This window comes from Ranitomeya imitator, chromosome 6 (genome assembly GCF_032444005.1).
Source record: "Ranitomeya imitator isolate aRanImi1 chromosome 6, aRanImi1.pri, whole genome shotgun sequence".
NCBI lineage: Eukaryota > Metazoa > Chordata > Amphibia > Anura > Dendrobatidae > Ranitomeya > Ranitomeya imitator.
The window spans coordinates 429296873-429309233 of record NC_091287.1 but is presented as its reverse complement, the minus strand read 5'-3'; the positions used below and the strand labels follow the sequence as shown (position 1 = coordinate 429309233).

At 48.7% G+C, this 12361-nt stretch overlaps 1 protein-coding gene across 2 annotated transcripts in view; it reads right to left on the bottom strand.

Annotated features, from left to right (window-relative positions):
• RGS20 (regulator of G protein signaling 20) overlaps positions 1 to 12361 on the bottom strand; it is a 246259-nt gene that overhangs the window by 102832 nt on the left and 131066 nt on the right. The window contains exon 1 of one of the 2 annotated variants that reach the window (XM_069731348.1): positions 498 to 735. The exons of the other annotated variant lie outside the window; for it this stretch is intronic. Within the exon in view, the coding sequence (XP_069587449.1) occupies positions 498 to 602 (105 nt within the window). The 5' untranslated portion in view covers positions 603 to 735. Of the gene's footprint in view, positions 1 to 497; positions 736 to 12361 lie in introns of those variants that run through there. 2 annotated transcript variants of the gene reach the window in all.

Here is a 12361-nt window from a genome sequence, read left to right as displayed (position 1 = left end):
ATGCCCCATCATATATGTCCCATCACACATGTCCCATCATATATGTCCCATCACACATTCCCACATGCCCCATCATATGTCCCATCACACATGCCCCCATTACACAAGCCCTCATCATCACACAAGCCCTCATCATCACACAAGCCCTCATCATCACACATATCCCATCACACATGTCCCATCATATATATCCCATCACACATGTCCCATCATATATATGTCATCACACATGCCCCATCATATATGTCCCATCACACATGTCCCATCATATATGTCCCATCACACATTCCCACATGCCCCATCATATGTCCCATCACACATGCCCCCATCACACAAGCCCTCATCATCACACATGCCCTGGGCACTTGCATCATGTAAGAGGTAGGAGATGCAAAGATGGAGCTGGTAGGAGCTCTCCCTCTATGCAGTGCAGTATATGGGAGCAGACAGATCAGGAGGATGATGATGATCGGCACGACATGCCGGGGAATACTCACAATGTCACCATCAATGCTGGGAGACAGCTGCAAGTCTTTGCCCTGCTCACATCCGTTGAAGCTGGGCTCATCACCCAGGGCTGGCTGCTCATCACCCATGCGCATGCGTCTCCTGCTACCAGAGTGCTGATGGGGAGGATTAGTGGAAATATTATTATTAGGGATATTCCTATTAATTCCAATGCAAATCAGGAAAAATGTCAGAAACAGAAAAATAAAAGATAAAATGTCCTGTGGGCCACTGGGCGAGTGGTCGGACTGTGCAGCAGCTGGAAGGCGCCCACCTCAGGGATGGCAGTGATTTATATCCTGGAGTAAAGGAGAAGAGAAGCGTGAATGCCAGGGAGGGAGATGAAGAGAGGACTGCCTGCCTTCCCTGGAGTCCCCAGACATTACAGTCAGCACAGCACTGTGCACAGGAAGGTGTCTGTACACGGCGGTGTGCACGGGAAGGTGTCTGTACACGGCGGTGTGCACCAGGAAGGTGTCTGTACACGACAGTGTGCACAGGAAGGTGTCTGTACACGGCGGTGTGCACGGGAAGGTGTCTGTACACGGCGGTGTGCACCAGGAAGGTGTCTGTACACGACAGTGTGCACAGGAAGGTGTCTGTACACGGCGGTGTGCACCAGGAAGGTGTCTGTACACGGCGGTGTGCACCAGGAAGGTGTCTGTACACGACAGTGTGCACAGGAAGGTGTCTGTACACGGCGGTGTGCACCAGGAAGGTGTCTGTACACGACAGTGTGCACAGGAAGGTGTCTGTACACGGCGGTGTGCACGGGAAGGTGTCTGTACACGGCGGTGTGCACCAGGAAGGTGTCTGTACACAGTGTGTGCACCAGGAAGGTGTCTGTACACGACAGTGTGCACAGGAAGGTGTCTGTACACGGCGGTGTGCACCAGGAAGGTGTCTGTACACGACAGTGTGCACAGGAAGGTGTCTGTACACGGCACTGTGCACCAGGAAGGTGTCTGTACACGACAGTGTGCACAGGAAGGTGTCTGTACACGGCGGTGTGCACGGGAAGGTGTCTGTACACGGCGGTGTGCACCAGGAAGGTGTCTGTACACGACAGTGTGCACAGGAAGGTGTCTGTACAAGGCGGTGTGCACCAGGAAGGTGTCTGTACACGACAGTGTGCACAGGAAGGTGTCTGTACACAGCGGTGTGCACCAGGAAGGTGTCTGTACACGACAGTGTGCACAGGAAGGTGTCTGTACACAGCACTGTGCACCAGGAAGGTGTCTGTACACAGCAGTGTGTGCACCAGGAAGGTGTCTGTACACAGCACTGTGCACCAGGAAGGTGTCTGTACACAGCGGTGTGTGCACCAGGAAGGTGTCTGTACACAGCACTGTGCACCAGGAAGGTGTCTGTACTCAGCACTGTGCACAAGGGAGGTGTCTGTACACAGCAGTGTGTGCACCAGGAAGGTGTCTGTACACGGCGGTGTGCACGGGAAGGTGTCTGTACACGGCGGTGTGCACGGGAAGGTGTCTGTACACGGCGGTGTGCACCAGGAAGGTGTCTGTACACAGCACTGTGCACCAGGAAGGTGTCTGTACTCAGCACTGTGCACCAGGAAGGTGTCTGTACACAGCGGTGTGTGCACCAGGAAGGTGTCTGTACACAGCGGTGTGTGCACCAGGAAGGTGTCTGTACACAGCACTGTGTGCACCAGGAAGGTGTCTGTACACAGCACTGTGCACCAGGAAGGTGTCTGTACACAGCACTGTGCACCAGGAAGGTGTCTGTACACAGCGGTGTGTGCACCAGGAAGGTGTCTGTACACAGCGGTGTGCTCCAGGAAGGTGTCTGTACACAGCAGTGTGTGCACCAGGAAGGTGTCTGTACACAGCGGTGTGCTCCAGGAAGGTGTCTGTACACAGCATTGTGTGCACCAGGAAGGTGTCTGTACACAGCAGTGTGTGCACCAGGAAGGTGTCTGTACACAGCGGTGTGCACCAGGAAGGTGTCTGTACACAGCGGTGTGCACCAGGAAGGTGTCTGTACACAGCAGTGTGTGCACCAGGAAGGTGTCTGTACACAGCACTGTGCACCAGGAAGGTGTCTGTACACAGCGGTGTGTGCACCAGCAAGGTGTCTGTACACAGCGGTGTGCTCCAGGAAGGTGTCTGTACACAGCAGTGTGTGCACCAGGAAGGTGTCTGTACACAGCGGTGTGCACCAGGAAGGTGTCTGTACACAGCACTGTGCACCAGGAAAGTGTCTGTACACAGCACTGTGCACCAGGAGGAAAGTGTCTGTACACAGCGGTGTGCACCAGGAAGGTGTCTGTACACAGCAGTGTGTGCACCAGGAAGTTATCTGTACACAGCAGAGTGTGCACCAGGAAGGTGTCTGTACAGAGGAAGGTGTCTGTACACAGCAGTGTGTTCATCAGGAAGGTGTCTGTACACAAAAGTGTGTGCTCCAGGAAGGTGTCTGTACACAAAAGTGTGTGCACCAGGAAGGTGTCTGTGCACCAGGAAGGTTTATGTACACAGCAGTTTGTACCAGGAAGGTGTATGTACACAGCAGTGTGTGCACCAGGAAGATGTATATACAGAGCAGTGTGTGCACCAGGAAGATGTATGCACACAGCAGTGTGTGCACCAGGAAGGTGTCTGTACACAGCAGTGTGTGCACCAGGAAGATGTATGCACACAACGGTGTGTGCACCATGAAGATGTATGTACACAACAGTGAGTGCACCAGCAAGATGTATGTACACAGTGTGTGCACAGGAAGATGTATACACACAGTAGTGTGTGCACCAGGAAGATGTATGTGCAGCGCCCCAGGGTCCTGGTCGTTGCAGTAATATCATTCTCCTCTAGGGGGGGAGTGATGTTACGTTTGAAGGCAATAAAGGAGATCTCTTTACCAGGTATCACAAACATGCAACACACTTCACACTCCAGTGTGGCAACTTGTGGGGGCTGGGGCGTGCTAGAGTCCCTGTAAAAGCCTCAGGCCACCAGTCATGCGGGCAGAGGTGTATCTAGCCTTTACTGCACCCGGGGCAAAGGATCAGTTCGGCGCCCCCCCTCCAACCTCTCCCCCCACCTCCCCCATTTGAACATTAACTGTAGCTCTGCTACATCTGACATATCAGGACTACAAGAGCTGCTACATGTGAATAACAGGTTCAGGTTTGCTACATTTCACAAATTTAGATAGGTGGCACTTAACAAACTCAGCTCTACAATATCAGACAATCTCAGCTCTGCTACATCAGATCATCACATCTCTGTTGCATCAGACCATCTCAGCTCTGCTGCATCAGACCAACTCAGCTCTGCTGCATCAGACCATCTCAGCTCTGCTGCATCAGACCATCTCAGCTCTGCTTCATCAGACCATCTCAGCTCTGCTACATCAGACTATCACAGCTCTGCTTCATCAGACCATCACAGCTCTGCTACATCAGACCATCACAGCTCTGCTGCATCAGACCATCTCAGCTCTGCTTCATCAGACCATCTCAGCTCTGCTTCATCAGACCATCACAGCTCTGCTGCATCAGACCATCTCAGTTCTGCTTCATCAGACCAACTCAGCTCTGCTGCATCAGACCATCTCAGCTCTGCTGCATCAGACCATCTCAGCTCTGCTTCATCAGACCATCACAGCTCTGCTACATCAGACCATCACAGCTCTGCTTCATCAGACCATCTCAGCTCTGCTACATCAGACTATCACAGCTCTGCTTCATCAGACCATCACAGCTCTGCTACATCAGACCATCACAGCTCTGCTTCATCAGACCATCTCAGCTCTGCTACATCAGACCATCACAGCTCTGCTTCATCAGACCATCACAGCTCTGCTACATCAGACCATCACAGCTCTGCTGCATCAGACCATCTCAGCTCTGCTTCATCAGACCATCTCAGCTCTGCTTCATCAGACCATCACAGCTCTGCTGCATCAGACCATCTCAGTTCTGCTTCATCAGACCATCACAGCTCTGCTACATCAGACCATCACAGCTCTGCTTCATCAGACCATCTCAGCTCTGCTTCATCAGACCATCACAGCTCTGCTTCATCAGACCATCACAGCTCTGCTACATCAGACCATCACAGCTCTGCTGCATCAGACCATCTCAGCTCTGCTTCATCAGACCATCTCAGCTCTGCTTCATCAGACCATCACAGCTCTGCTTCATCAGACCATCTCAGCTCTGCTTCATCAGACCATCTCAGCTCTGCTTCATCAGACCATCTCAGCTCTGCTTCATCAGACCATCTCAGCTCTGCTTCATCAGACCATCTCAGCTCTGCTTCATCAGACCATCACAGCTCTGCTGCATCAGACCATCACAGCTCTGCTGCATCAGACCATCTCAGCTCTGCTTCATTAGACCATCTCAGCTCTGCTTCATCAGACCATCACAGCTCTGCTACATCAGACCATCACAGCTCTGCTTCATCAGACCATCACAGCTCTGCTGCATCAGACCATCACAGCTCTGCTGCATCAGACCATCTCAGCTCTGCTTCATCAGACCATCTCAGCTCTGCTTCATCAGACCATCTCAGCTCTGCTTCATCAGACCATCTCAGCTCTGCTTCATCAGACCATCTCAGCTCTGCTTCATCAGACCATCTCAGCTCTGCTTCATCAGACCATCTCAGCTCTGCTTCATCAGACCATCTCAGCTCTGATGCAGCAGAGCTGAGATGGTCTGATGAAGCAGAGCGGCGATGGTGTGATGCAGCAGAGCGGCGATGGTGTGATGCAGCAGAGCTGAGATGGTCTGATGCAGCAAAGCTGAGATGGTCTGATGCAGCAAAGCTGAGATGGTCTGATGCAGCAGAACTGTGATGGTCTGATGAAGAAGAGCTGTGATGGTCTGATGTAGCAGAGCTGTGATGGTCTGCATCAGACCATCTCAGCTCTGCTGCATCATACCATATCAGCTCTGCTTCATCAAAACATAACAGCTCTGCTGCATCACACCATCTCAGCCCTGCTGCATCAATCTTGGCTCTGCTGCCTCACACAATCTCAGCTCGGCTGCCTGTGAAAAATCAAACACACCAACACAGTTCTGCTGTGCAGTGTATATTACAGTGTCTCTTGGGATGTGGGCTGTAGCTGCCTATGACAATCAGGGAACTTGGAGTCACCCGGTGGTCCCCGCGGCCGCAGTCTGGAGTAGTGGAGCACGACGCACCTGTCCTGACCCTGACCTGACCTACCACCAACGACGTCACCGTCCAACCTCGCAACAACAGCACCTACACACTGTGACTACTGACTAAACACACAGGACACCCGCGGCCGCGAACCTAGTCAACGGTGCTGCGGCGCAACGACGAACGATGCAGCAGCAGCCTGTCACACTCTCCATGACGTCAGCCGCTGCTGGCGCTTCCCTGAACGGAAGTGCCAGCGGCGGTCAGAGCGCCTCTCAGCGGTTGTCAGGGTCCAGCCCAGGGCGCAGGCAGCAGGCTTTAAACAGAGAAGGAAGGGACTCCTCTTGTCTCACAAAACAAGAAAGCGAACCGCAACCGCCGGGTACTAGCGCAGCAGCACGGGACTATTATCTCACTGGTCTGTGGGGCCGGCAGAAGGCCGCCGCCGAGGAGCCTGGCTTATGACAGCTGTAATGCCGCATCACATCAGGCGGCCCGCTGGCGCCCCCCTGTCAGCTGCGCCCGGGGCACATGCCCCGGCTGCCCCCCCCTGGATACGCCACTGCATGCGGGTTTGTCCTATCCATCCGGGAGACAGAGAGAACATCTACCACAGTTGTGAGAACCTTATGAGACGCTGAGCAGTAAGGTACTACAACACCCAGGCGCTAGAGGAAGGCTACTGATTTCCACCTGGATAAGGGGACTCTGGATTTGACTTCAGACCGGCCGGACTCTGCCTACCCTGTGATCTGGTGCTCTGGACTGTGAACGCTGAAGCCTTCAGTAAAAAGGTAAAGAGACTGCAACCTTGTGTCCTCGTTCTTCACTGCGCCTCACACCATCCACCATCTACACTCCGGGAAGCCCTGGGGACACACTTCAACTGTGGGAAGGTATACCATCTAGCTGCCATAATATCACCCCAGCGGACCCCTAAGCAGCGTCGGTCACCCTGACCGAATACCACAGGTGGTGTCACGAACATTTCCCCTTTAAAGACCTTTCCCCTTTTACAACGGACCTCCCGAGAGCCATGGACCAGGTCAGCCACCATGACATCCCCCTTGAGAACCTAAGGAACCGATTACGAGTATCCCTAGCCCTTGGGGGCGCTCCATATGCACACAGTAGTGTGTGCACAGGAAGATGTATGTACACAACAGTGTGTGCTCAGGAAGATGTATACACACAGTAGTGTGTGCACCAGGAAGATGTATGCACACAGCAGTGTGTGCACCAGGAAGATGTATGTACATAGCAGTGTGTGCCACAGGAAGATGTATGTACATAGCAGTGTGTGCCCCAGCAAGATGTATGTACACAACAGTGCGTGCCCCAGCAAGATGTATGTACACAACAGTGTGTGCTCAGGAAGATGTATACACACAGTAGTGCGTGCCCCAGCAAGATGTATGTACACAACAGTGCGTGCCCCAGCAAGATGTATGTACACAACAGTGTGTGCCCCAGCAAGATGTATGTACACAACAGTGTGTACACAGGAAGATGTATACACACAGTAGTGTGTGCACCAGGAAGATGTATGCACACAGCAGTGTGTGCACCAGAAAGGTGTATGCACACAACAGTGTGTGCACCAGCAAGATGTATGCACACAACAGTGTGTGCACAGGAAGATGTATACAAACAGTAGTGTGTGCACCAGGAAGATTATGCACACAGCAGTGTGTGCACCAGGAAGGTGCTGTGTTTAACTTCACACAGACCTGTCCTGCATAGAGCCTCCTGCTCTGCAACAAACCACTGAGATACCCAACACAAAACTTATTTGGTCCATGGTCTGTCCAAATCTAAACTCTTTTATTCTGCATTGTAAACACAGGTGTTGCTGTAATCAAAATGCACTCCAGCGGGTTCAGTATGTCTCTATGCGCATCCTGGGGGATACGTACCGGCCCTCGTATATTATTCCCCTCACTGCCTCACAATGTGTAAAAATCGGACGGCGGTCACACGGTTCGAGTACCATGTGATATTTTTATCACACCGATTGTTTTTCTTTGTCGAATCTCGTCCGAGATCGCAGATGAGCAGGGACTCGTAGATTAACATTGGTCAGAGTAGAATCTGATTTTTGTATCAGATTGAACTACCGTAGTCTGTTTTCCTCACAGATGAGTGTGAGCCCTAATTAAGTAAGTTTTGTCATCTCAAAATCTATTAGGCTGTGACAAAGATGATAAAGGCTAAGAATGTAATAGATGAAGACAGTATATTTGATGTCTCCTGTTGTGCTATCCCACAGTTCCCTGACCCTTCTTTAACTTGTAATTTTGTGAGATGAGAGACAGAGACCTGCTTGGAGAGCTGTACAAAATTCTTAAAAAAAAGTGTTCCCTCTAAAACAAAAAAAAATATTCAGGAATTATTTTTGCAAAAGATGTTCTTGTTTTGTAAAAATATTACATATGTAAATGAGGGGACTTTGGTGACTGTTAGCATGGCCAAAGGCTCTGTGCACCATTCCGCCACTCAGTTGCAATATTCCTCCCCTCATGATGATTTGCAGTGCAAGGGATTTTCTTGCATATGGCAATTTGCAAATAATTATGGTTGACCTTTGAACAGTTTCCATTTGTAAAACACACTGATACTGTGGACTCGCGCTTGCCCCCTGCATATAAGTGCTGGGGCGCTGTCATCTCCCTCTCCTGTCTTGTTCACCGCAGCTACTTGCTACACACAGAATCAATGTGCTGCCATTATACACAGGAGGGGAGGATGAGAGTGAGCATACACTAACAGTGTGCACCTTCTCATCCCTCTCCTGTCAGCATTAGCCACAACGGCGTCCGCTATACACAGGATAGGGAGATGAGAACTTTGCCACTGTACACACTGACCCTGTGTATGCAGGCAAGCAGCCACTCCAGTGTCAGTATGTGCAGGGCTGGGGTGATGGATCAGACAGCACTCTAAAGTGAGAGCTGTCAATCACCATGAGTTGAGGGACAGAGTATTTAAGGGGGCAGAAAAGTGCACTGAGCAAATGCCCATGCCAGGGGAGCATCGGAGCCCCCTCATTTACATATGCAATAAATCTGTTTTCCTCTAAAGCACATTTAATAATATCTACATGATATGTATGGTTTATATAGGGGCTAAGTCCCCTATATAAAAATCTAAATGGTTCAATTTCAGTTTTCGGGGTCACATGTCCTCTTTACCAATTCTGACTTTATTGTTCAGATCCTGACGGTTTTTATACCTGACCCCTGTATACAGATCAGATCCTCTCATGCAATTAGAATTTGGTTTTCTTGTACATAAAAATAGCATATTCAAATATTTTCTTCCCATAAATTTGTATGTTAAACGTATCTTTGTACAAAGCGATTTTGTCTAAAAACAGGCAAATCTGCATATGGGCAGCTATTATATTAGGTGTGTTTACGAATTAAGCTTTCAACACCTCAATAGAGTTATCAGATCCGCAGGCTACCAGCATTCTCTGATGTTTGAGGTGACAGCGGGCAGTATGTGATATGTACATGCCAGGCCACAGTCCGACTAGACGTGCATGGCCTCCATCACTTGAGCGCAAGCTGCTCTGAACGCAGACACTGGATGATCCTGACAGCGCGCAGTGCTCAAGCTGGGAAGATTTGGAAGCCTGCAGTTACATAAAGTGACTGCAGACTTTTAGCAAAAAAAGGTCACCCTTTTAAAGGACTGCCCTGTTTTAGGCCTTGAGGAGGTTTTTTTTTATTAATTGTATACCAGGAGCCATGACATATTTATTTTTAAGTATGGTAACTGAAGTCATATAGTGACTTATTTTTGTTAGATGTCTTATTGTTACTTTTTTACAATACATAAAATGTGTTCACAATTTTTTTGATTTTTTTCTGCAGTTGCATGTGTGTGGTGGGTGAGCTATGGAAAAAACATCAAATCCACTACTCTCTGTCTATTTGGTGATGTCATGGTTAGGAAATGGTTAATGTCCTGTTCTCTCAGGGTTAATTTTGCTGGCCTCTCTTTCGATCTGGGAGGGGTATTTATACTCACTTCAGACTAGGATTCGCTGTCAGCTATACTTTCTGTTCTAGTCTGTGTGCCTTACCCTTGGAGTGTATGCCCAGTTTGCAGTTCCTTTCCTTGCTCTCCGTGCGTTACACTGTTTGTTCTTCTGGATTTCTGACCTCTGGCTTCACTTCTGACAATCCCCTGTCTCACCCCCTTTGGTACTACATGATCTCCTGGCTCAGACCTTAGCTTGCTTGACTACTCTCTTGTGTTTATCCTTTTCTCTGTTCCCCGGTGTCTGGCTCGCCCCCGATCATCTCCCACTCTGTCACATGGTTCAGGTCCTGTTTGTACCTGGTTAGTAACCCCGCGCTTTGCTCAGCTCCATTGCTGCTGTGTGCAGCGTTTCCCACAGCAGTATTACCCGGGAGCCATGACAATTGAGCTATAGATATTGAGGGGAGTTAACGGAAACATTTATTATCTGTATATCAGAGAGAAGTAATGGACAAGTTCCTCTGGCATACCTGGACATCTTTCAGGCCCTTGACTGCAATGGAAACTCATTGTATCCCTCTTTCATGGCCATTACTATAGGAGTCCATCTGTTAGGTACCTCCTTGTCAATGCCTGCCACCAACATGTCCATGTTCAGAACCATGCTTGAAATAGAAATAGGGAAACAGGTTTGCTACAAATATAGTCATTTTTTTTGTCTTGGATGAAGCATAGCTTTAAAATTTTGTAAACGTTACCCCAGTGCATGTTTTGTGAAAAATAAGTAATTTGCCACAAAAACATCATACAGACAGTGGGGAAAATAAGTATTTGATACACTGCCGATTTTGCAAGTTTTCCCACCTACGAAGAATAGAAATGTCTGTAATTGTTATTGTAGGTACACTTCAACTGTAAATGACAGAATCTTTAACCCTTTTCTGACCTCGGACGGGATAGTACGTCCGAGGTCATATCCCCTGTTTTGATGTGGGCTCTGGCGGTGAGCCCACACCAAATCCGTGACATGTCAGCTGTTTTGAACAGCTGACATGTGCGTGCAATAGTGACGAGTGGAATCGCGATCCACCCGCCGCTATTAACTAGTTATATAGTTATATGCTGCTGTGAAACGCTGACAGCGGCGTTTAAATACTGCTTCCGGCCGCACAGCCGGAAATGTCCTCATCGCTGATCCCCGTCACATGATCGGGGGTCAGCGATGCATCGCCATAACAACCAGAGGTCTCCTTGAGACCTCTATAGTTGTTGATGCCGGCTTGCTGTGAGCTCCACCCTGTGGTCGGCGTTCATAGCAAGCCTGTAATTCTACTACATAGAGGCGATCTGAGCTTCGCTTCTATGTAGCTGAGCCGATCCAGTTATGCCAGCTTCTCGCCTCCCATAAAGGCTATTGAAGCATGGCAAAAGTTAAAAAAAATGTTTAAAAAATATGAAATATATAAAAAAATATGAAAATTTAAACCACCCCCTTTCGCCCCATTCAAAATAAAACAATAAGAATAAAATCAAATATACACATATTTGGTATTGCCACGTTCAGAATCGCCCAATCTATCAATAAAAAAAGGATTAACCTGATCGCTAAACGGCGTAGCGAGAAAAAAATTCGAAACGCCGAATTACGTTTTTTGGGTTGCATTAAAATGCAATAAGGGGAGATCAAAAGAACGTATCTGCACCAAAATGGTATCACTAAAAACAGCTCGGCGCACAAAAAATAAGCCCTCACCTGACGCCAGATCACGAAAAATGGAGACGCTACTGGTATCGGAAAATGGAGCAATTTTTTTTTTTAGCAAAGTTTGGAATTTGTTTTCACCACTTAGATAAAAAACAACCTAGACATGTTTGGTGTCTATGAACTCGTAATGACCTGGAGAATCATAATATCAGGTCAGTTTTAGCATTTAGTGAACCTAGCAAAAAAGCCAAACAAAAAACACAAATGGGACTGCACTTTTGTTTGCAATTTCACTGCACTTGGAATTTTTTTTCCCATTTTCTAGTACACGACATGGTAAAACCAATGATGATGTTCAAAAGTACAACTCGTCCCGCAAAAAATAAGCCCTCATATGGCCATTTTGATGGAAAAATAAAAAAGTTATGGCTCTGGGAAGGAGGGGAGCGAAAAACGAACACGGAAAAAGGAAAATTCCAGCCAAGGTCATGAAGGGGTTAAAAGAATCCAGAAAATCACATTGTATGATTTTTGCATAATTAATTTGCATGAAATAAGTATTTGAAACAATAGAAAAACAGAACTTAATTGTGACGATTCAGGTTTGGATTCGTAGAATCTCTGGTTCCGCTATGATTTAAATGTAACTTTTTCCTGTCAGGTCAGCAAGGGTTAGTGTCTGTTTCCTTGCTGGCAGCTGCTATTTTGCTGGCCAGCTGATGTGGCTGGCAACCTCTCCCACCATCCTTTATATGGTTACCTGACTCGTCAGCTGACTGTTGGTGATAGTTTTCTATGTAGGCCAGCCTTGCATTTGCAGCTCTCTGGTGTCAGCGCTGAATCTGCTTCTTCTGGGGATTTCGGGGTCCTGTTTACGTATCTTCTGCGGTGTGGAGCTTGGCAGCAAAGTGTGAGGTGAAAGGGACAAGGTATGTGATGGCGGCGGGGGTAGGACCCGCTTAGGGCTTTAGAGGAGTGCAGGGACCTCAGGAGGTGTCCCATCCCTTATTCCCTATTG